General features: G+C 41.6%; 1 protein-coding gene across 5 annotated transcripts in view; it reads left to right on the forward strand.

The window, feature by feature from the left end:
• Lcch3 (Ligand-gated chloride channel homolog 3) overlaps window positions 1-26,576 on the forward strand; it is a 423,845-nt gene that overhangs the window by 260,803 nt on the left and 136,466 nt on the right. Inside the window, exon 6 of one of the 5 annotated variants that reach the window (XM_033383169.1) lies at window positions 20,016-20,395. The exons of the other annotated variants lie outside the window; for them this stretch is intronic. Coding sequence (XP_033239060.1) covers window positions 20,016-20,017 — 2 coding nt within the window. The 3' untranslated portion in view covers window positions 20,018-20,395. Of the gene's footprint in view, window positions 1-20,015; window positions 20,396-26,576 lie in introns of those variants that run through there. 5 annotated transcript variants of the gene reach the window in all.

The raw sequence follows: 26,576 nt of genomic DNA on the forward strand, positions 1-26,576 counted from the left end.
GCGCCACTTTGAGCGCTGCTGCAGTGACGTTATGTACTCCTCCTTCCACCGGGACCAAAAGAGCTGCTGCAGCTACGAAACGCGCTGCCAGCCATCCAGGCGATCGAAGTTTAGCTGCGTGACGTCAGGCTCAGCGAACGAAGCAGGAGGGCCACCATTCAAGAAATGCGCTGGAGTTAGAACATCTAGATCGGCAGGGCTCTCTGAAATTGAAACTAAAGGTCTTGAAATAATCACTGCCGTGATGTGGCACAACAGCGTCCGCAGCTCGTCAAATCCAAGAACCGAGTTGCCTATCGCACGGTAGAAGTGGTACTTGGCCGTCTTCACTGCAGCCTCCCATAGACCATCAAAATGAGGGGAGCGCGGAGGAATGAAATGCCAGTCTATAGCCTCGACCAAGCAAAAATCCAGCAGCGCCTTCTGATGGTCATCGCTGAGGACCAGGCGCTTTAATTCCATCAGCTCATTCTTAGCGCCGACAAAATTGGTTGCGTTGTCTGACCAAATTTGCCGCGGCTTCCGCCTGGTACATATGAAGCGCTTTAGTCCATGTAGAAAAGCAACTGTGGATAAGTCCTTTATAAGCTCCAGATGAACAGCCTTGGTAGCGAAACAAATGAAGACGCAGACGTAGCACTTGATTGGAGCCTTTTTGCGTGCCTCCGGTTTGTAGAAAAACGGCCCACAGAAGTCCACGCCTGTGATCTCAAAGGCATGAAAACCATAGAGCCGCTCCTTTGGAAGATCCGTCATAATATGCTCCAATACCCTGGGCTTCAGTCGAAAGCATCTTACGCAGTTGTTTACTGCCTTGTTTACCGTCTTCCTCCCCCCAATAGGCCAATATTGGGATCGAATTAGTCCAAGCAAAGCTCGAGGACCAGCGTGCAGATTCCGCTCATGAAAATGGGAGATTATTGCAAGAGTCAATGGATGGCTGCTGGGCAAGATGATGGGATGACGGCCATCAAAATCCAACGAAGAGTTTTTCAGTCGACCATCTACCCTGAGAAGTCCAAACTGATCCATGAATGGCGATAACGATGCGATTGAGCTCGATGAGGAGACTGCTCCCCTTGCCCGCAGTGACTTCATGTCCTCCCATAGCTGAGTACGCTGGACTAGTCGTAGCAATACCTGGGTTCCATGTTCAATGTCTGAGACAGTGAGTCCGGCGCGCCGAATTCGGTTGCAAAACTTGTGAATGTATCCGAAAACGCGTTGCAAAGAAGCAAATGAATTCGCATACTTGGAATCAGCAATAATGTCTATGTAGGGCGATTTGACCAGAAGAGCCTTCCGACGAAGTTCAAGGGCTGGCTTATCAGGTAGCACAGTGGGTGGCCAGTCATGTGAGGAGCCGCAAAGAAATGGAGGACCATGAGCCCAAAGAGGTGACTCATTCAGCTCAGTCGGATGAGCCCCTCGAGACAGAATGTCGGCTGGGTTCAAAACTGTGGGAACATAGCGCCATTCCATTTTTTCGATCATTTCCTGATTCGTTGACACTCTATTTGCAACAAAAATATTAAATCTTGACGGCTCGTCCCGAATCTAAGAGAGCGCAACGGCAGAATCACACCAACAGTAACACCTTCCCTTGAATACATTCATTCCAGCTATCTCAGATATGAGCCTAGCCAGCAACTGCGCTCCACAAAGCTCCAACTTTGGTACTGTAAGTGTCTTCAAAGGAGCCACACGAGATTTGGCACATAGTAAGTGACTGCTGAAATGCTGACCCTTGGACACGACATAAATGCATGCACCATAAGCCTCGATGCTGGCATCGCAAAATCCGTGAATTTCCAGCGTAGAGTCTGGAAGGAGCACAAACCGAGGAAATTCAAGTCGACGAATCTGACCAAAACTGGTGCATATTTCCTGCCACTCGGTGTTCAGTGCGACTGGAAGGCTTTCATCCCAGGACAACTTCTCTTGGCACAAACGCTGGAGAAAGATTTTGGATTTAGTTGTAGTATGCTCATATTAAAGTAAAGTAAAGTATTCATTATTTCGAATACCCACTGTACCGACGGTACTTAAAGAATACACACTGTAACACTTTGTTTCAGTGTTTACGTAACAATAAAGTCCCAGACATTCTGGGTGATCGTATTACGATTCACTCAAGAATGCCTCGAGCGACCCAAGTGCAGCGTCAGCATGTTCCCATGACTTGACGGCACTAATATACATGCATACACACATATATCTTCCCTCGCGCTCTCGCTGCCAACAGCGCTGAGCATATACATATTAACATATAAGAGATAAGAACACATAGTTCTGCCGCTCCGCTGCCGGCGTCACTGGCAGCGCAGCTCCGCGGCTTTTGGCTTACAAAAGCCCAAACCACAATTGTAAAATACAGAAGAGAACATAGAACACAATAAAACAGATCGGAGGGTTGAGCCCCAACGATCCATCCAAAAGGATTGAACATTTCATTTTACATGGCGACCGTGACAGGACTCGATATGTCCTACGCGATGGATCAATCTAAGGATTGAGAAAAAAAAAAGGAGAGAAATTTTTTCAAAAAAAAGTGTTAAAATTTTGAAAGACAACGAATGGCCGAAAAAAAAAAATATATAATACTATGTGATTTTGTTTTAAAAAATCGGACCAAGTCAAAAGAAAATTGGAAAAACTATTGAAACAGTGTTGTCCCCAGTGCCAGTGCCAAGAAAAAAAAAACCCAGCAGAAAGCCAAACCAGCCGTTTCGCCAGACCCATGCACGACTGCCGACGATGTTACGCACAAACCCATGTTGCATTATAATTTATACCCTTAAATTTGGCGGCTACAATGCGGCCAGGAATACATAATACCCAAGGAGATTTAACAGCCCGCGCTACAAAGAGCGTACACGCAATATAAAAACCTGTGCGAAGACCAGCACCGGCCCCACCAGACCCAGCAAGTACCAATAATATAAGTGCGAGTGGCATTGGACCGCCCCTTGCACCGTCGATGGACCAACAGGCCAATAATATAAGTGCGAGTGGCATAGGACCGCCCCTTGCACCGTCGATGGACCAACAGATTCTGCTCCTACCGAGCAAAGGGATGCACTCAGCCTACAAGAGGCTTTAAAAGTGTACCCAAACGATGGACCTCGCCCACTCACAATAGCTGAGTACCGGCACGACAAAAAAAAAAAGGAGACACCAACCAACCCCCACCAACAAAGGATCAACTTCGCACTGGTGCGAAGTAACGCAATTGAGCTGCAGAAATGCCATGCCTCATATTGCCAATAATTATAATATTCTATCTCGAGTTGAAGCACCCTTAAAGTGCAACTTGAAAATACTAACCTCTGTTAGGCTATTACTAAAACCATGTGATCGATATTGAATTATATAATGAAAAACCTGTAAATCGATCACATGTCCCTTAACATTTTTTTTTCTTCCTTTTGATCAAATATATATAAAAAAAAAAAATTTATATTGATGAAATTTTAAAGAGTAAAAAAAAAAAGGAAGGGTATATAGATATGTGTGTCCATGAGAAAAAGAGATTTTTAGTAATTTTTTTTTATTATTGAAAAGAATAAATGAATAGCAAATAATAAAAGGAAAAAAAAATAAATAAAAATAAAAACCCCAACATTGTAGAAACCAATTTTTGAGAGAAAATCATCACCATGGGTTGGTTCGGTTCTGACGATAGTCAGACCAAAGACAATACGGCCAATGTGGTCAATAATGTCAAAATAATAGACCACAGGGATGATCTCAATGCACTCTGGTTATTACTTCTGATTTTAACCATTGTCACTGTTTTACAATTCCTTTTAACATTGTATGTAAAACATAATAAGATAATTAAAAAGAGATATATGAGTAGGGCAAACAATTTAGATAGAGTTTAAAAAAAAAAAAAAATTTTGGTCTCACGACCCCTAGGAGCATAATAGAGCTCGAATACATGTACATGGGTACACTTCAGGTAGAATTCCCGCTTTTAATATATTGTTACAAAGACAAAATAAAATGTCACGTAGAACAGCAGCAGCCATTAGGGCTACCCACGACAGGAATGAAAATTTCGAATATAGAGCTAAAGCAATCTTAGCCGCATACCCCAATCCAATTAGCATATACGAGTTCGAGTACTCATATATGAACGAATATAATTTACCTTTTTCACCACTAATTCATTGTGATGCCACACAAAAAGGTATCGTATTATCAACCATACCCGGCATCCTCGTAAACAGCCAAATAATAGAAAACGAAATTTTAGGAAGAATTGTGATTGCTAATGTTAGATTGTCTTCCAATCGGAATGGACAACATTAAAAAACACATATGGACTGGCTTACGATCTGCGCTAAAGTTTGCACTCTAAGAGCAGAATTCGATAAGTCATACAAATGCTTAACGCAGAACAGACCTACACAAAATAGTACGGTCATTAAACATACAACTAATTTGGTAAACATATATAATGAGGTCAGAGAACTTTTTCTAGAAAACAGAGAAAGACTTACTGATATACATTGGTTTCAATCTACAGACGTCTTCAAACGTCTAAGGGAACGATTAGTATTCGTTAAAGAAAAATTCAATCTAGACATACACATCCCAAATCTTCTAAACACAGCTGCGACATATATACCAGCTGTAGAATCGGAATCAAGGCCAATAAGTCCCAGGCCCCCGAATGTAAAAAATATTATCATTATATCGGAAGACGATTCTCGATCAAATAGATCGAACCATCCGGTGAACGACGACAAACCGTCGACTAGTTCAGCAAACAGCGTAGTTGGGCAAGAACCAACCACAATGGCAGACGAAACAATTGCCCAACGGGCATATATCAAAGATATTTCGCACGCCATTCCGGAATTTAATGGACAGAAACTCCATTTACAAAGATTCATTACGGCAGTCAAATTGGTCAATCTAACGAAAGGACCATACGAAAATTTAGCTATAGAAGTAATTAAATCAAAAGTAATAGGAACTACATTGTATAAAATACAAGATGAAACCACCATTAGCGCAATAATAAAGAAATTGCAGGACACTATTGTCGGAGAGTCATCAGATGTTATAAAGGCTAAAATGGCAAAAGTATGCCAAAAAGGCAAAACAGCAGCCCAATTCACAACAGAGATTGATGATATGCGAAAACTTCTAGAAGCATCATACATTGATGAGGGTTTGCCAGCGAAACACGCCGATAAGTTCAGCTGCAAGGAGGCCATTAGTACAATGGTTAAAAATTGCGAGCACGGCAGACTCAAAACAATACTAGAAGCAGGCACATTCCCAACAATGAATGATGCCGTAGCAAAATATATACAGTGTAGTACAGAGATGACTGGTAGTGCAAGTTCAATATTGTACACTAGACAAGGACAAGTCTACCGCGGTAGTAACTTTCGAGGTAACTATCGCGGTGGAGGAAATGGTCGTGGTTACAACCACAACCATATTTACAACAATAGTTATAATAACAATAGAGGTCGTGTTGGCTATAGGGGAAATAACCGTAATAACGGTGGAACCTATAACAACCAAAGATACAATAGCAATGGAAACACACGACAGAACAATGTTCGTGTTACACAGACAGCTTCGGGAAACTCCCAAGATCCTTTAGATACACTAAATTAAAAAATCCAGCGGTTCACACAATCAACCTCAATCTCAATATATTCGTGGCATTCCTCAATTCTAACACAGGAAAACAACTTACATTCCTTATAGATACCGGTGCCAATATATCATTATTAAAAGAAAATTCAGATGTCTTTAACGACATTCAAACAAAAAATAAAATAGATATTCAAGGAATAGGGGAAGGTATAATAACATCCCAAGGCCTTGCCCTAATAGAGCTACAGACGGATAAGTACATAATTCCACACAATTTCCATTTAGTTAATCAAAATTTTGCAATTCCGTGTGATGGAATAATAGGCATTGATTTCATAAAAGAATTAAACTGCCTAATAGACTTAAAACCTGCAGAGGATTGGTTAATAATACGACCAAATAATATAAAAATTAAAATTTATGTTCCAATAACATACAGTTCTGGTAACAATACAATTCTTCTACCAGCAAGATCACAAGTTGTCAGAAAAATAGAATTAACGTCCGATATAGAAACCATATTGATCCCAAACCAGGAAATTCAACCTGGTATTTATGTAGCAAATACAATAACTTCAAAAAATAATACATTTGTCCGATTGCTGAATACAACCAGTACCAACCAATTAGTACATATAAATAACATACAATATGAACCACTTTCGAATTACAAGGTAATTCAAACAACTCAAAAAATCCGAGAAAAAACTGTCATAGCTGAATTAAGCAAACATTTCCCAGTACAATTCAAGAAGCAATTAACTAAACTATGTACAAATTTTAGTGACGTATTCGGGCTTGAAACCGAATCAATCACAACAAATAATTTTTATAAACAGAAATTGAGATTGAGGGATGACGAACCTATATATATAAAGAACTATCGAAGTCCGCATAGCCAAGTTGAGGAAATTAAAAAACAAGTAGGAAAATTAATCAACGACAATATTGTCGAACCATCCGTATCAGAATACAACAGCCCACTTCTACTTGTCCCAAAGAAAGCCCTTCCGGGTTCAGAACAAAAGAAATGGCGATTGGTAGTTGACTATCGTCAAATAAACAAAAAACTCCTGGCCGACAAATTTCCACTACCTAGAATTGATGACATTTTGGATCAACTAGGTAGAGCAAAGTATTTCTCATGCCTTGACTTAATGTCAGGTTTTCATCAAATCGAACTAGAAGAAAGTTCGCGAAATATAACGTCTTTTTCCACGAGCAATGGCTCATATCGCTTCACGCGACTACCATTTGGTTTAAAAATAGCGCCGAATTCATTTCAAAGAATGATGACTATAGCATTCTCTGGACTTGAAGCTTCGCAAGCCTTCCTGTATATGGACGATCTAATAGTCATGGGTTGTTCCGAAAAACATATGCTTAAAAACTTAACAGATATTTTTGAGATATGTAGGAAACACAACCTAAAATTACATCCACAAAAATGTTCATTTTTTTATGCATGAAGTGACCTTTCTTGGTCATAAATGCACAGATAAAGGAATCTTGCCAGATGACAAGAAATATGACGTCATCAAAAACTATCCAGTCCCACATGATGCCGACAGCGCTAGACGATTTATTGCATTTTGCAATTATTATAGACGTTTTATTAAAAACTTCGCCGACTATTCCCGGCACATAACTAGATTATGCAAAAAGAATGTCCCCTTTGAGTGGTCAACTGAATGTCAAAATGCATTCCAATATTTAAAAGATAAACTTATGGAACCCACTCTGTTACAGTACCCAGATTTTCAGAAAGAATTTTGCATAATCACCGATGCTAGTAAACAAGCATGTGGAGCGGTTTTAACTCAAAACCATAACGGACTCCAACTCCCATTAGCATATGCATCACGTTCATTCACAAAAGGTGAAAGTAACAAAAGTACTACAGAACAGGAATTAGCAGCAATTCATTGGGCAATTACCCATTTTCGACCATATATCTATGGTAAACACTTTACAGTAAAAACGGATCACAGACCACTAACATACCTATTTTCAATGGTCAATCCTAGCTCAAAGCTCACACGCATGCGGCTCGAATTAGAAGAATACGACTTTACAGTCGAGTATCTAAAGGGTAAAGATAATCATGTAGCAGATGCGTTATCAAGAATAACCATCACAGTCCTGAAAAACATACAAAAAACAAATAAAGTCCTGAAAGTCACTACCAGGCAACAGAGTAGACAGAAATCCTGCGCAGGAAAAGAAAAAATAGAATTGCCTAGGCAATCTCTAACAAAAGCTTCAAAGCCCAACGTATATGAAGTCATCAACAATGACGAAGTACGTAAAGTAGTGACCTTGCATGTAAATAATAATTTATGTTTTTTCAAACATGGAAAAAAAATTACTGCAAGATATGATGTTAGCGATTTGTATACTAATGGAACCCTTGACTTAGGTCAGTTTTTCCAAAGGCTTGAAACGCAAGCCGGTAAACAAAAAATCAGCCAACTCAAAGTGGCACCGTGGGAAAATATCTTTGAATACATTTCAATAGATAATTTTAAAAATATGGGCAATAAAATATTACGAACAATAAGAGTAGCGCTACTCAACCCGGTGACCCTAATTAAAAATGAAAAAGAAAAAGAAGCAATACTGTCTACATTACATGATGATCCCATACAAGGAGGACATACAGGCATAACAAAAACCTTGGCCAAGGTCAAAAGACATTATTTTTGGAAAGGTATGACTAAAGAAATAACCAATTACATACGAAAATGTCCAAAATGCCAAAAAGCTAAAGTAACCAAGCACACAATAATTCCATTGACTATTACAGAAACACCATACATGGCTTTTGATAGGGTAATAGTGGATACGATCGGTCCACTTCCTAAATCAGAACAAGGAAATGAATATGCAGTCACCTTAATATGTGACCTGACAAAATACCTTGTTGCCATACCTATTAGAAACAAAAGTGCAAATACAGTAGCTAAAGCTATTTTTGAAAATTTTATTCTAAAGTACGGTCCAATGAAGACGTTCATTACGGACATGGGAACAGAATATAAAAATTCAATAATTGAAGACTTATGTAAAAATCTAAACATCAAAAACATAACTTCTACTGCACATCATCACCAGACTGTAGGAACCGTGGAGCGAAGCCACAGAACATTTAACGAGTTCATACGCTCATACATCTCAGCCGACAAATCAGATTGGGATGTATGGCTGCAATACTTCGTATATTGTTTTAATACAACCCCCTCTATGGCACATGATTATTGTCCATATGAGCTAGTTTTCGGTAAGACTTCAAACTTACCAGTTCAATTTAATACTATAGATAGAATAGACCCCCAATATAACATAGATGATTACTCTAAAGAGAGTAAATATAGATTAGAAATAGCATATAAACGAGCAAGGATTATGCTCGAGGAGCATAAAATTAAAAATAAACAGCTCTATGACTTAAAGTTAAAAGATTTAAATTTAGCTGTAGGAGATAAAGTTTTATTGAAAAATGAAACAGGACATAAGCTAGATTTTAAATATATAGGACCATATAGAGTAGAAAGTATCGGAGAAAGAGATAACGTCATAATCTCCGATAATAAAAACAAAACTCAGAAAGTACATAAGGATAGGTTAAAGATTTGCAATTATTAATAATTTTTTAGTATGGCCATACATAAATATAAACCATAAAAATATACTATTCCGCATTTATATTCAAAAACCTTTTTAAATTTTATCAATATTAATTAAAATTCAATATTCTAATAATTGACTAAAAAAAAAAAAAAGAAAAAAATATATATATAAATTGTCTTTTTAAGAATACATAACTCGTATACATATATAGTAAAAGCTAAAAATAAAATAACTTCATTATATTACGTTATTTTTCAAAAGGAGGGAGATGTAGTATGCTCATATTAAAGTAAAGTAAAGTATTCATTATTTCGAATACCCACTGTACCGACGGTACTTAAAGAATACACACTGTAACACTTTGTTTCAGTGTTTACGTAACAATAAAGTCCCAGACATTCTGGGTGATCGTATTACGATTCACTCAAGAATGCCTCGAGCGACCCAAGTGCAGCGTCAGCATGTTCCCATGACTTGACGGCACTAATATACATGCATACACACATATATCTTCCCTCGCGCTCTCGCTGCCAACAGCGCTGAGCATATACATATTAACATATAAGAGATAAGAACACATAGTTCTGCCGCTCCGCTGCCGGCGTCACTGGCAGCGCAGCTCCGCGGCTTTTGGCTTACAAAAGCCCAAACCACAATTGTAAAATACAGAAGAGAACATAGAACACAATAAAACAGATCGGAGGGTTGAGCCCCAACGATCCATCCAAAAGGATTGAACATTTCATTTTACATAGTAATTACGGGACCAGCTAGTCCGAGAGGATCGTAGTATCGCGCTATGGATGACAAAACAGAGCGCCTGCAGGAATTCAAAGAAGATTGAAGGGCCGAGAACGAAAATAATAATCAGAAACCGGATCCCACGCAAGTCCTAAAGTTTTAGTCACATGGCTGCCATCGTCGAACTTAAAAAATGTTTCCTTGTCCTCTTCCGGAACTCCATCCAGCACAGCAGGGACGTTCGAACACCACTTCCTCAATCTGAACTGACCTCTAGACAAAATTCCAGTAGTTTGCTCCCGAATCCGGATAGCCTCCTCCTGCGAGCTGGCTCCAGATATCAAGTCATCCACGTAGAAGTCACGGCGAAGGATTTCAGCTCCAACTGGAAACGCCATCTGCTCGTCTATTGCCAACTGATGCATCGCTCGCACAGATAGATAGGAGGCAGGCTTCGTCCCATAAGTAACGGTGTCCAATTGAAACAAACGCAAGTCTTCTTCCCTGGAGTTTCTCCACAGAATACACTGCAAGTTGCTATCCTCGGTCGAGACTCTTACACAACGATACATCTTACAGATATCTCCCGTAATCGCAACGGCGTATGACTGCACAAAGTGTGCTTCACAATCTAGCTCTTCTTTGGTAGACTTTATTATTGGTTCGATGCAATTTTCTACATCCCAAAACCTCCGAAGAAGCACCTCAAGCCGATCCTCTGGACTATTATCCTCAGCAGCTACGGCCCGAGCGCGAGAGACCATCAACGAGGAACCTTTTAAACGCGAACAACTTCCAGACACGACCCATCCCAAGTGCGTTTTCTGAATTGAAGGCAATCCTGGCAGTAGCTTGACCTGACCAACACACATGAGCTCGAAAAACAGACTTGCGCCAATTAGCAGATCGACGCGCTGCGGCTTATAAAACTCCGGATCAGCTAGTGGTATGTTAGATGGAATGTTCCAGTTTTGAGTGTCAATTCCAAAGCTTGGCTGTCGATCGGTTATGCTAAAGGCTCCAATGGCAGTGATTAGAGTTGAGTAATCCGATGAGAGTGCAGGCTAACGTTGACCGAAAATCCATCCGTGACGAAGCTAGAGTCGCCTATTCCCGAGACTGCAGTCGATGATTTCATTTTTCGAAGCTGAAGCTGATTCGCGAAACGAGAAGTTATTAGATGCAACTGGGAGCAGGGAACTAAAACTCCGGAACGATTTTTGACTAAGACCGTGGCCGTGGCAAGTAGAACAACACCATTACTGAGATCTTGGACAATAAGGGCAGACGAGGTAGCCGCTGAAGTAGAGGGCGCAGTGGTATGCTCAGACGGCGTAGACTCAGACAGTGCAGACTGAGATGGACTATACGGCGCTGATTTCCCTTGGACTGCGGTATCTTCAAGGCTACCAAAATGAAGGAGGGTATGGTGTCTACCCCCGCAGGTACGACAGTTGCTCGAGGTGCACTGAAGTAATCGATGCCCTGTTCTGAGACAATTTATACACAACGAAAGCCGCTTGGCTTCTTTATGGCGATTTGTGGGGGAAAGCGCTTTAAACTTCTGGCAGTGCTGGACCTCGTGAGCACCATCGTTGCACAGCGCGCAGCGTGCTACGGTTTGGTTGGTTGTAACCAATGTGGACCTAGAATTATTATGCTTTCTACTTCTGCCCACCTGATTGCTCAACGCATAGCTTTCCATAGAAAAGTCCATCGTCTCCCATGATCTGCATCACTGCTCCAAGAACGAGGCCATAGATTCCCACGACGGAATTAAGTTGGCGAATGCGGGCTCGTTGAATCGTTCCTCCCACTTCTCTTGGCTCGCTGGATCCAGTTTTCGGAGAAGCTCCTGCACGATGATGCATCCTGCGATCTGCTCAGTGGTGCCCAAACCCTGGAGCGCGCGCATATGTGAATTGAATTTGTCTGAAAGCTCCCGAAGCATGACCACTGACCCAGGTTCCACAGCCTGAAGCGCCAAGATCTCATTGATGTGTGCCTGAAAAACCAATCGCCGATTATTGAATCTGTTTTCAAACAAAGCATAATTGCCATCTGAGATTTCCAGCGACCGAACAGTCTCCAATGCCGAATCCCGCAGACAGGAACGCAAATGCTGGAGCTTTTCTATGTTTGTTAAGTCCGGATGGCTGTCGATGATGGTGGCAAACATTGAATAAAAGTCCGTCCAGTTCGCATACCCGCCGCTAAACGTCGGCAATTGTATAGGAGGCAGGGATGGTACTTGTCTACGGTGAGGTAGAGATTGCGAGCCAGCAAAATCAACCGTAGTGTTTCCTCCAGCCAAGGTAGAATGAAACGGCATGCGGCCGTTTTTTGAGCTTGACTCAAAAATGTCACACAAACCACTGTGAATTTCGCTTCGATCCAATTCCTCAAGCTCGCCGTGAAACGTCTCAAATTTGCCGATCAACTTCTCGATTTGCTCTTGCTTTACCACGAGCATGTAGTAGTCACAGTCCAACGACTCATTCTGCCAAGCGGTAGCTAACCTTTTCATTTTCTCGTTGACTTCCGTTGACTTAAGCTTCAAAAAAGACACCCTGTTTTGCTCACTGGTCATTGGAATTTCGTTAGCAGCATTAATTTCCATGGTAGCGGCAGCGTTAGCAGAAAGACCAACGTCTGTAGCGGGAAGATGATCGCAAAGAGTAACACGAGCAATAGACGACAAGAACCGAGCCCAGCAAGCGAACAGCTATGTACGAACTGTATATACAAAGGCGACCGGTGTAAGAAACGTTTCTTGCGGGAAGATGACCGAAAAGAGAAGCGCAAGCCAACAGCTACGTGCACTACCGAATATGCAGGAGAGGCCGGTGTATATATGTATGGATAACTTATGTGGTCGATGACACTGGTTGAGATGGCAATTAGTTTAGATCTTTGAATGCTATATTAGTTTGTGATTGCACTGATGGATTATTTATTGCACAATCACGTCGGGGTCACCAAATGTTAAGCTATTAAGCGCTTTTAATAACTGTTGCAATTTGAAGTTAATGAAAGTCGAGAGGCTGTTTATAATTCACAATTTATTTGCATATGTAAACCAACTTATCGCGTATGTACATATGGCAATGATTGGGCGAACGATTGATGCGAGGATGTTAATCTAATAGCTGCAACGATTAGCTCAAGACTGCCCATGCAAGGGCTGACGGGCCAAATTGCCGGGCCCTATGCAGCAAGCTTAGACGCGAGCGAGAGCGTATGATAGCCCGAGAGCGTTAGCGCTGCTCGGGGACGCTGTTAAGCCGAGTCCGAGAGATTACGACATAAGGAGACGAAAGAATTCCGCTGCATGCGCATATGCGGTAGCAAATGATCTTTGCAGTGGGGGCATTGGAAACGACAACACCAAAATGCATTTCCTTTGGGCCGCACCACTGGCAATAATTTAAAATATTTAAGCTGCTTGACCCGACACTCATATTGAAATAAAAATTGTTTGTTAAAGTTAAATACTTTTCAAGTTATTTATAAAGAAAGTTGAAATAGACGGGTGTCCGAATAAATGTTGTGCTGACTGTACATAAATAAAAAGTGAACGCAAAAACGTTTTGAACTCGTCGGAACTCGCGCGCTGCATGATTTTATTTAACTGTGATCGACTCATACACTCCGCGTCAATACTCTATAGCCGACACCATGGGCAAGATGAAAAATAATAAGTGGAAAGGATCGTTGGCTATTGCCGAGTTTGCGAAGCTTAATAACCTAATTAGGGCACTGATGTCACAAAAGGCACAAACATTTTTTACAATGCTCTTGGCACATTTTTTGATTCTTGTGTCCCGCTTTCTTGTCCGATTAGATCTGGAAAACCCCCTTGGTTTACCAAAGAGTTATCCAGTCTAAAAAACTTAAAATCAAGACTTTATAAAAAATTTCAAGAAGTGGGCTCTCCTACTTCTCACTCTCGTTATGTAATAGCTCGGTCAAACTTTTCAGTTCTTACTGCTTCAGTTTTACTGCTTCGTAAACAGTAAGCGTAGAACGTCCGCACACCCATCCTCGCTATCATTTTGTAATACGTCGGCAAATAATGATCAGACAATTGCCGATCTTTTTGCCCAGTTTTGACCACCTATTCTAAGGAACGCTACTCTGGTCCACCGTACCCATACGGATTACCGAGGTCGAACGGCATTTTCAGTCCCTTGTTAAATGAATATTCCCTACTTCATGATCTTCGACTAGTTAAGCCGGTGTTTTCACCGGGTCCAGACGGGGTTCCAGGTTGTGTACTCAGGTACTGCGCCGAGGCTCTGTGTGGACCATTGCTTAAACTATTCACCCTGTCCATTGATTCCTCTTGCTTCCCCCCAATCTGGAAGGAATCGTTTATAATTCCTCTCCATAAAAAAGGTAGCAAGTCTGATGCAAAATCCCAAATTGTTTGAGAAGGTTTTAACTCCGCACTTGCAACATCTCTGCAAGTCACTTATATCTCCAACTCAGCATGGATTTATAAGGCGGCGATCAACCACCACGAACTTGTTAAAGTTTACCTCTTTCATTATTAAAGGCTTTCAAGGTAACTTACAGACGGATGTTATTTACACCGACTTTAGTTAAGCATTCGACTCTGTAAACAAGAGGTAAAGGTAAAAAAGTAAAGGTTTCTTCGGGAGTACCAAAGGGCAGCCATCTAGGCCCCTTACTCTTCACACTCTTTATTAATGACTTGCCTTCAGTATTAACATACTCTCGAGTACTTATGTATGCGGATGATGTTAAACTCTGTGTCCAGTTCAAGGACATTTCATTTCATTCTCGCTTGCAATCCGATCTCAATAGCTTTCAGTCATGGTGTTGTGCAAACTTGTTACACCTTAATGCCTCGAAATGCAAAGTTATGACATTTCATCGTTCTAACCCTTTGTTGGCTCCCTACACCCTATTTGGGGGTTCTATTGAGAGAATTACCCTGGTGGATGATCTGGGTGTTATGTTAGACCCCAAGTTAAAGTTTTCCGAACACATTTCTACCATGGTAAATAAGGCCATGGGCGTGCTTGGGTTTATAAAGAGGTGGTCAAAGGAATTTGACGACCCCTATATAACAAAGACTCTCTATACCTCGCTTGTTCGTCCGATCTTAGAATACGGCTCCTGTGTATGGTGCCCTCAGTACAAAGTACACCAGGACCGTATAGAATCAGTACAGAAAAACTTTTTACTCTTTGCTCTGCGGGGCCTTAACTGGGATGCGGGTGTAAGACTACCATCTTACTCTAGTAGACTACTATTAGTAAACCTCCCATCCTTAGTTAACCGTAGGAAAATGCTTGGTGTGATATTTATGCACAACTTGATCAGGGGTGACATAGACAGCCCTGATCTGTTGAGCCGCATAAACTTCACGATTCCTGTTAGACTGACTAGAAACTTTATACCTTGTTCCGTCAACGTCCAAGAAAAAAAATATTGGCAAAGACAGTGATACTGTGACATTTGGCGATGCTCCATCTGGTGAATGAAATGCATGCGCCAAATGCATGAATATGATCTGTGAGGATTGTTGGAATTACTGATAGTGCTGAAATCTAATTTTATTGTGGCACACCAGTGTGGAAAAAGCGGATTTTGAGTTTATACCAGGAAAATTTGAGGACCATTATACAGCGTGAGTGGGGCAAGCGTTCACAGCACACGCATTGTTTCACGTTTCAAATGAACCCAAGTGAATCCCAATCCATAATGCCAATCGAATGCGATTGACACAGCTGCAGCTGCCCAAGTTCAGCGGAGCCTATACAGAGTGGACAACACCGCTGTTATTGATAGTGAAGCAGAGCTGACCTCTATCGAGAAGCTATAGCATTTGTGGTCCTGCTTGAGCGGAGCGGCGTTGGACACCATTAGATCGTTGGAGATGAGCGAGCCTAATTACAGTACACCATTAGATATTCTCAAAAATCGATTTGCTAATAAACGTCTCATTCTACAGGCACACTGTTTGAGATGCGAAGCGCTTTTGGCACCTATTTGTTTCCAAAATTAAAAAGAGAATTTCGTTTAATCTTTATAATATGTATTTACTTTTGGCGGCTTAGCAGAAGCCGATTGCTTGCTATGTTCAGATAAATTTTATGAGAGGTCGATATGCAAACAATGCGCAGAGGGGTTAGTATAGAACTGAACAAACGACGGCAGCAGATCAAAGTGGTTGCCGAAGTGGAGGCGGCAGATCAAGGTAATTGCCAGAGTGGCGGCGGCAGAGAGCCCTTTTAACGGGAGAGCGCAGCAGCACTGAGGAAAGCCAACATTTGCAAAACATAGGCGGCTCACTCTGCTCATACAATAAAAATACCAATGCTTAAATGTACTTAAATGTAATTCTTCGGCGGCTGGCCCGAACATACACACTAGAGAAATATTTGGGCTGGCGCGTGGAGAGTCATCTGTTTTTCAGATGCGGGCTTTTACGGACGCCGCCACCTTACATCTTCACACGTTGGAAGAGCTGGCAGTTAAGGAGGAAATAGCTGCTTGCATCGTGGTCCACGCACTCTGGAAGAATTTGGACAGGCAGACTCAAGTTAAATGGGAAGCAGCGTCGTCGAATCACGATCTTCCATCTTCCAACTGCGAAAAACTAAGTCGCTTACTGCAGTCTCTGGCATGGGAGATGCTAGCTTCTCAACTGAAGGTAGCTCGGAGGATCTCGTTCTGAAATCGCGGATTTCAGATTTCACCACTAGCATCACTGCCATCATTGCCCAGAAGATTACGGACAGTAAACCTTGCGTCTCAATGAGCACTGCTAATTGGTCTATACCTTTGAATATCCAGCTTGCTGACCCTTCGTACCATAAGCCCCAGCGGATTCATCTGCTCATCGGAGCCGGACTTTTCTTTGAGTTGCTGTTCGTGGGACAAATTCAGCTGGCGCCTGGATTACCTTTGCTGCAGAAGACACATCTCGGATGGATTCTATCTGGTGGCGGGCACTCGGCACCCAACTCCTCGTCGTTTATCGCAACCAAATCTTCGGATGACACATCCATTTTGGGATGCGGAGCACATCTTTGAGCCAATCGCTAGGGCAACAACGGAGCAACTTCACTGCGAGGAACATATCGTCAACTTCGAAAACGTGGAGCGCAAGCTCGTGCGTAATCCAGCTCTTTATGAAAAATATTTGGCATTTATGAAGGAGTACCTGTCCCTCGATCATATGTCTCTGGTGCCCAAGGCAACTTGGTCGAGGCTATTATGCGTCAAACCACGGATCGTCTTGCTCTAGCGAATTTTCAATTGCGGAAATGGTGCTCCAATTCCCTTGATGTGCTTCGCAAAAGTCCCAGAGGCCGAAAGGGAAAGTTTTCTGAAGCTGGATGATGGCAGTGATGTAACCAAAACGCTTGTGCTCATTTGGGAGCCCCATAAGGACAACTTTTTGTTTACATTTTCTCCTCAAATCGGTGTTGGCAAGCACACTAGGCGTTCGGTGTTGTCAACCATTCCACGGTGCTATGATCCCATTGGTTTGATCGGACCTACCATGACAAGAGTGAAAATAATTATGCAGCGCATGTGGAGAGACAAGTTGCATTGTGATGGAAGTCTTCCTCAAGTCACTTTGCACTGTGGTACTCCCGAAGAAACCTTTACTGGTGAAGAGAGGGAGTTTTTGAAGAGGACTCTTTGATACCTGGAAGAAAGATAGCTAGAAATCCATCTCAGGAGATTGGGCGGAAACCCTGAAAGGCCAAGCTTATTTGAAAGAAGGGAACGGTTTATAGAGTCGAATGCTTTACTTAAGTCGGTGTATATAACATCCGTCTGAAAGTTACCTTGAAAGCCCTTAATAATGAAAGAGGTAAGCTCTAACAAGTTCGTGGTGGTTGATCGCCGTCTTATAAATGCATGCTGAGTTGGAGATATAAGTGACTTGCAGAGATGTTGCAAGTGCGGATTTAATACCTTCTCAAACATTTTGGGAATAGCGGATAACTTTGCTATCTTTGGTATCTTTTTCGTGGAGATGAAATACAAGCAATATATTACGGATGACCACAGTAGCTTTCCTCAAAGAGGTATTTTTGAAAGATTGGGCAAAAAGATCGGTAATTCCTGATTATTTTTGCCGACGTATTAAAAAATGATAGCGAGAAAGGGTGTGCGGACGTTCTACGCTTTCTGTTTACGAAGCTGTAAAACTGTTGGGGGTCCTGTGAAAAACGTATCCTGCATCGTGATAGGTAGTTATTATATCATTGGGCATTAAGAACTGAAAAGTTTGACCGAGCTATTACATAACGAGATTGAGAAGTAGGAGAACCAACATCTTGAAATTTGTTATAAAGTCTTGATTTTAAATTCTTTACACTGGATCCAGATCTAATCGGACAAGAAAGCGGGACACAAGAATCAAAAAATGTGCCAAGAGCATTGTAAAAAATGTTTGTGCCTTTTATGACATCAGTTCACATGTACAAAGCGGACCAATCAAAATCCGTAATTAGATTATTAAGCTTTGTAAACTCAGCTTTACGAAAGCAACGGACACGTTCAGGTGGCCTGCTCGACCGATCCAATACAGTTGGTCCTATATCTAGCGACACTTCGAAATTAGGATGGTAGACGTACTGAGGTATAGTGAGCGGAAGTGCTTGGGTTAACAAACCTATGGTTGGATTCGATACAAAGCACATATCAGGCAAAGTACGTAAGGAATTTTTGATTGACTTGAGACAGGGACATGTCACGTGGGCATTAGGTTAATAGACTCGTTTACCGAAGACCAAACAGTTTCTGGCAACTTGAAGTCACCGAGAACCATCAAGTGATCTGTATCTGATATCGAGGAAGCGGTTAAAGCGGACAAGTGCTGCTCATAAATTGAGATATCTGAAGAAGGTGGAATATACGAGCAAGTAGTGAATATAGCGAATGCGGAAAGAATCAGTTTTACACACAGGAATTCCAGTTCTTGTTGAACCTGGACTGTGAAGTGTTCCGACGTGAAGTTAGAGTCCACTGCAATTAGAACCCCTCCTTTCAAAAAGTTGTTTACTGACCTGCCAAAACCTCGGGACTAAGAATATCCGGCTTTAGTCAGGTTTCGGTAAGCACAATAACGTGGGAAGCAAATGCAACTTACTACGTAAGCCTCTAGCATTCTGATAGGTTACTAAAAGTGAAGTTAGCTTTTTGGAAGTGTGGAAGCAGGACATTCTAATTTATGGATTAATCCACCTGCCGTCTTGTAAGGCGAAAATAGTTGCGGGCCTGAATGGTACTCGTCAGAAGTCAATCTTCCAGAAATTCGATATAGGGTATTGCTTTCGTCTGAGCGTGTCGACATATCGCTTTCGTTTGAGCACATCAATTCATTTGAAGTCATGATGCGCATCTTGGGCTACGTTCAGAAGCTCTTCAGTAGGACGAAGTCGCCATATCTCTCGGAAAGGGAACTGCGTAGAGGCAGAATCATCTCGCTCTTGCCTTTCATAGATGACTTAGTTATAATTCGTGTTGGTGGCCGCCTGCGGCACTCATCTCTTGGCTTCGATGCACGCCATCCAATCATTTTGCCCTAGGATCATCCATTGACGTTCGCCATCATTTCGAACTTTCATCGGAATCATCACCATGCTGGTCCGCAGTCGCTACTTGGAGCGATTCGCTTACAGTTGGCCTATCAGCGGCATGAAATCTGTGGCTCGCGCCTTGTGAAAATGCGTCATGCCACCAATTTTGTGGGCGCAAGAAACGAGTTAGAGGAACTTCGGCGGCTATTTATGAGCGAGATGCATCGTGCTGAAGTTCATAATCATTTTATTAACAACGGCTTCGATTGGAGATTCATACTGTCTCACGTGCCGCATTCCGGCGGCTTTTGGGAGGCAGCAGTGAAGACGGCCAAAGAGATTTCTTTCGCGCCTTGGGATCGTCACTTTTTGGATTCGACGAGCTGCGGATATTGGACTGCGAAATCCAGGCTGTAATGAATTCTCGTCCTCTTATCTCGATTTCAGAAAACCCTAAACATCATAGTGTGCTTACCCCAGGAAAAATTTTTTAATTGATCGCTGGCAGCGAGTTGATTGCGCTTTGAGAGTTGCCATCCTGCAGACCCCCTCTGGAACCACTCGTCGAGCCGTCAATAAGCTGTGCGTCCTTGCAGTTGACCATCCTGTTAGCGGGGGTGTATGTTCGGAGCAGCAGCCATTAATAGCTCTTAAGTTACATCAAGAACTTCTTTCTTAAGGTTTCTATTATAGCACTCATCCCATGTACGCTCGCATACAAGCACATACATTTGCAACGTTCTTTTTACTTATAGTCCACTGCTTCGACCCCTCCAGTCGGTCAGTCCTCTTCGTCAAAAGCACCTGTTTGTAGGGGAGTGGGACACGGGAGCTGGGTGCAGCGAAGAGTGAGAAAAAAAATATAAAAAAACAAAAAATCTGTAGTTATTCAATTAGAGTATCTTATCCTGTATTTGAGTGTTCTATTGAGGATTGGTAAGCGCGAATAATTGCACGACGGCAGCTTGTAGCAGGGGTGGAATCGAAATTAAAGCTCTTTTTTTCGAACTACGAGACGGTGAGCGCCGTGTGGATCGTAAGAGCGCATCAGAGCTCTGTTAGCCGCATAACAGTGGACGGCCAACCCTGGTCTGAACCCTGGACATCTACCACACGGACCCTATCGTCGGCGTCGGGATACACGCACTGGACTCTCCCGAGCCGCCATTCATTGGAGGGCAGGTTGTCCTCTTCGACGACAACCATATTGCCAATCTGCTGGTTTGGCGTTTGCGTCTGCCACCTTCAAATTCAAGATAGAACTTGACCTTGGCACTGGGCTTCTCACTCAGGCAGTGATTCTCTTGGGAGAATTCCCTGCGCTGAGTCTTTAGGGATAAATCGTCACGAAACCCGGTGATGGCTATACGCATCAGTTACCGAGCGTTTAAATGCATCTAGGAAGTCACGGGAAAGCGCAGTTGCGGTACTAACGAAATGTTTGCCATTGTCGGAATAAATGCGCTGTGGACACCCTCGTCGAGTGACGAAACGAGCGAAGGCTGCAAGAAATTTCTGGGTGGTGAGATCAGCCGTGGGCTCCAAGTGGATCGCCTTCGTAGAAAAACACACGAATACACACATATACCACTTGGTTTTCGGGCACGCTCTCCCTGTGTAATTCCGTATTTTAAAGGGACCCATGAAGTCCATTCCGGTGTGCGTGAACGATCCGGAAAAGGAAGTTTGTTCCTTTGGAAGATTACCCATCATTTGGTCTTGCAACATCTCTTTGTGTATGATGCATACCTTGCAGGAGTTTACGACCCCCTTCATAAGCTTCTGAACCAGAGCTTGGATGGCGCACCAACAGTTGGTTCCCGCCATGAAGAGTTATCCTGTGCGTGAATTGTGCGAGAAGGCGTTCCAGCCGACAGCTGTACGGCAGAGCTGAGTCTTAAGGATAAGAGTGCGCTCAGCTTCGGTAATTTCTCCGCTTGCAAGGTGGACCTCTTGTCCAGTGAACAGCTTCCGGGCTTGGGGCTTGGGAAATTCTGGTCACTAGGTTGACCACGAAGATAGTCCAGTGGCAAGCAGGCTTTTTCAGCTAGGAAAGGATTATAGTGGAATCTGTCCAAAAGTAACAGGTTGTAGCTGCATTTGGCATATTTGGCAGGATAGCCGTCGCTATAGCTCTAATCGGGGGAGCGATACGGTGCGACTCGTGTTTTCGCAGTGAGCAATTGCACCTCGACCAGATGGTCTGTACCGACGCGTGCGTAGATCAATAGGCCTTTACAGATGGTTCGGAGGCAATCCACCTTGTATTGCGGATCTGGTCGAGATCGGAGTAGCTCTGCAGAAAACTCTGCCAGCGCTGACGTATTTCGGTCGGAAGATCTTCGTCCCATCCCACTTCTTGCAACAAGATCTCTTGCATGAAGATCTTTGATCGGACAATAAAGGGAACCAATCAGCCCGCATGGTCGAGCAACCTTGCTATCTGGGAAAGCACTGCTCGCTTAGGATGAAGAGGCTAATTCTGGCGGAACGCAGAAGAACTCGTCTGTGGTCGCCTTTCAGCGAATTCCGAGGGTCATGGCTGTGCTCTCTGCCTCAATTTCAAGGAAGTCGGTGTAAAGGAAATGGTACGTCGGAATGTTAGTCAAGATATCCATGTAGTGGGACATCCATTTTCTTGGCGGAAACCCGGCAGAAATCAGGGCGGCTTGTAACTTGCGGATAGCTAGTTGAGCCTCAGTTGTAGAGTGTACTCGAGCTGGGACGTCGTCTAAATAATACAATACAATAATAATAAATAAATACAGGACCGAATGATGTGACTGGCTCTAAGGAATCGGGACTGGACCTCGTGTGAAAGCGGTTGCAACACCTGGATGGCGAGAAAGGGAGCACAATTGACTCCAAAGGTAACTGTTTGAAGCTCATAGTCGCGTATCTCGCCCTCCTTGTCAAGAACCAATATTCGTTGGAAGGGGGTGTGCTTCGGATCTACCCAAATCTGCCGATACATCTTGGTGATGTCAGCATTGAAGACGTACCAGTAGTAGGGTTACTTCAGGAACTGAAGGGTTAAGTCGGACTGGATACAGGGCCGGCGTGAAGAAGATCATTCAACGCGGACTTTCGTGGTGGTGCTAACAGGCTTGAGTACTGGATAACGGAGTCGTATTGCTCGTGCAAAGTAGTGTCTCTTTCTCTAACTGCGTTAGGGCAATCGACCTTGAATACCCCAGATCGGATCCGAGACGATCTGGGTCACGAAAAGGCAACGGTCTCACCCTCCCAAAACATGGTAAGAAGCTGTTCTAAGGGAGCATCTAGCTCGTTCGAAACTTGCGTAGATAAGGATGAAATACTGCTTTGTACAGTATTGGGCACTGGGCCGGTAATAACCCACCCGAAAATGGTTTCCTGCCAAAGGAGAGAGCCACAGATTTTGGTCTGTACAGTATTGGGCACTGGGCCGGTAATAACCCACCCGAAAATGGTTTCCTGCCAGAGGAAAGAGCCACAGATGTTGGCCTGTGAGCCGCTTAACAGTATGGACGGAAGGATATCCGATCCAATGGACATCTTTTTGTGAACTCTCGATAATATCACTCCGTCGATAGAACTGAAAAAGGAAAGAAGCGGCACTTATATATGTATAAAGTTAAATATCCGGAGCTAGGAATGTGATACTCCTTGGTTTTATGTCTAGCTTTGATTGGTCCTCATGAGTGGCGTGATTCTAAAGAATCGATTTCTCGAGAGTGGCGTGATTCTAATGTTGATGAAACAATGTGGTCCATTATTTATATTATGGGGGCCCTAGCTTGGAGTATGGGAAGAAACAGTTATTGATTCTTGAGTGGGGTCCTGTTACTTGTGTGGATGGGGTGGATGAATTGTACATAAACATAATGTGTATGGGATGTGGGGAATTATGGATATGTCACTCCCCCAACGTTTGTTATTAGCCTGTCCCTAGGCGATTACCCTCGGGTATAGTGACGGGGTGTCAAGTGCGGTGGCTGAGGTTGGTTCCTCTTCTGCTTCTATTATAGGGTTTATACATTTAACCGTGACTCTTTTAGAAGTTTTCGTAAATTTAACAGCTACATAACTTAGTAGTACATAATTATAGTACATATAATAGTATATAATTATGAAAAATGAAATTAGTAGACTTATTTGTAATAGGTTACTATATGTGGTGTATTGCATAATTATTTCATTAGTTTGGATATACGACAGTGGTTTTATTTTAGTTATGTTGTTGTTGACATAAACATTCTGGGCAAAATCTAACATTGTGTTTGATATTGTAAATTCATTTAATTGGATTGAACAGTTGTAGATTTTTATAATGGTATTTCCTTCCGCTATGATTTCTTGGTTTACACAATTCTGATTTAGCGTTGTTTTTGAAAGATTCCACGTGATTAGTATATTGGGTTCAATAAAGTTTATTTGAAAGTTTTGAAAAGTTTTGGAATATGGACATTTAGTGGGAGTTTGCATTAAAATTCCTTTTATACAATTGTCATTGGTTTTCAATCTAGTTTCTTTAACAAATACTTCTTCATTTTTTATGTAGTACTTGTCGTATGTCATATCTGTTAACATGTTATTTAATTCGTCTGGATACGGAACGATTTTATAGATTGGTACTTTTGTAATGTCTTTGGGAATGTTGGAAATTATTAGAATTTCGTTGGTATCGCATTTTAGCCATGTGGAGGCTTTTATATTTAGTATTTTCTCAGAATTTATTTGTTCCAGGTAGTCTTGTTTAAATAATTTTGGATTAAATATACCGAGCCTAGTTAATTGCATACCTAGTTCTATATCTTCGATATATTCTGTGAAATGTTGTAGATTGAATATCAAAATTTCTATTTGTTGATTCCTGTCTTTTTCTTCATTTAGTTTGTTTATAACGTTTATTCCGCTATTAACTGCATCTATTACCAAATTTAGTTCATTCATTTGAATGCTATGGCTGGCTAAATTTTCTATTTTTTGTTCCAAATCGACTTTATCTTCCTGATCTAGTGTTCCAAAGAGATATTTGTAGGCTGTTCCTACTATATTGATTAGGCCTCTTTTATTTCTTTTGGTTATTTTTAGCCCGTTCATTTCTCTTTGCAATTTGTCTACCAGATATTTTATTTGGACTATGTCCTGGAATTTAGTGGCTTGCCTTAACAAATTTTGGTATAGTTCTTCGGTTTTAGTTACATTAACAGTTAGATAATGGTATTCGTAATTGATAGGTATGTTTTTCGATCCAGTTTTGAATACCATATATCCGTTTTGGGATTTTATAGGATTTATTTCTATGTTTTGGCCCTGTGCCATTACGATGGTAATTATGAGGAAGATGAGGATTTTAATTGTGTTGAAGTTCGCCGATTCCATTAACTTCCTCGGTTTCTCTGGAATTATTATATTTGCTTCTATTTGATTTCTTCTTTTTCTTGAACTTTGATTTATAATGAGTTATTTTCCTAACCCTATTCTTTTCTTCGTCTACCTGTCTAATTTCGCCTGTCCCTTTGACATGGTTCGTTACCTTGGAGTTAACTAGAGGTGACAGCTTATAACGGGTATTTATTTCATAATCCATGCGATTTTTATTCAGTTAGGTGATTTTATTCACTTTTTTAAATTGTGTCATAGTCGGGTGTGCCTGCCCCTATTCTTTTCTTCATAATGTTTTTCGTCTATCTGTCTAATTTCACCCGTCCTTTTGAAAGGATTTGTTGCCTTAGACTTAACTAGAGGTGATAGTTTATAGCGGGTATCTACTTCATACTCTATGCGGTTTTTATTTAATTGAGTGATTTTATTCACTTTATTTAGTTGTGTGTCATAATCAGGTGAGCCTGCATAAATGAATATATCAGCTGGTGTCCTATTTGTGGTATTATGTTTGGTTTTATGATTATAAGTATAAAGAATTAATTCAAACTTCGTGAATCTATCTTCTGTGTTATCCTCGCTAGATATTATTCCTAATTTTTCATTTACTGGTTTATGAAATCTTTATACGTCAGATATTCCATTTTTGCTGGAAGTGATCTCTATTTTGACGTTTTCCGCATTCAGCCATGCTTGCAATGCTGTGCACATAAAAGCTGAATCTTTATCGGCTTTGATTTCAATTGGTTTGCCCATCTCGTTAAAAACTTTCATGATGGCTCTTTTTGCTTCTAACCAGTCACGACTTTTTACTTCTACAAGAGTGGCAAACTTCGAGTATACGTCAATACATGATAGGAACTGTTGGTTACCAACCATATAGAAATCCATGACGTATTTCTCTCTGATGTTCAGTATTTCCGGTGTAGTTTCGAATGCCAACTTCGTATTTCTATGCTCTGTTTTGGCAATATTACAAGTAGGACATTCGTTTATGATGTTTTGGATTAGTTTTTGATAATCCGGGTAATAGTATTTTCCCCTAAACCAATTGACGGTTTTCTCTATCCCTGGATGGAGTAAGCCTTTATGATTCTTTAATATGGTTTCTTTAAATTCAGCGTAATTCTGAATATCTAGGAGTTTCGTGCTTGATTTAATAGCTTTGGTTATATTGTTAGAATTAATGATTTCTAAATAGGCTCTTTGGAATGGAGGAAAATCTGTTTCGTTATGGAAATATAATGCGCTCTTTTTGGTGCATAGATATTCCTTTATTATATCCTTCGCTAAGGTGTTAGTCATTTCCTTATACGTGATCTTGATGATTAGCTTGTGAAAATAACGAATTGTTTCTACCTTATCTTCATTGCCTTTTATTAGCTCAATTTGCCGATTAATTAATTGGTCTTTCCGTGATAGCAATGTGATTTAGATTGTCTTCCTGTGCGCTATGTACAGTTGCACCAACGCTATTGGAAGCTTCTCCAAGGAGATTTTCATTAATCTTTACCCTTGATAAGGCATCAGCTACATGATTTTCTTTGCCTGGTAGATATTTCATTTTAAAATCAAACTCATTCAGTTTTATTTTCCACCTTTGTAATTTCATATTTGGCTCCTTGAGGTTGTTCAACC

The sequence above is a fragment of the Drosophila pseudoobscura genome, chromosome X (assembly GCF_009870125.1).
Source record: "Drosophila pseudoobscura strain MV-25-SWS-2005 chromosome X, UCI_Dpse_MV25, whole genome shotgun sequence".
NCBI classification, from domain to species: Eukaryota; Metazoa; Arthropoda; class Insecta; order Diptera; family Drosophilidae; genus Drosophila; species Drosophila pseudoobscura.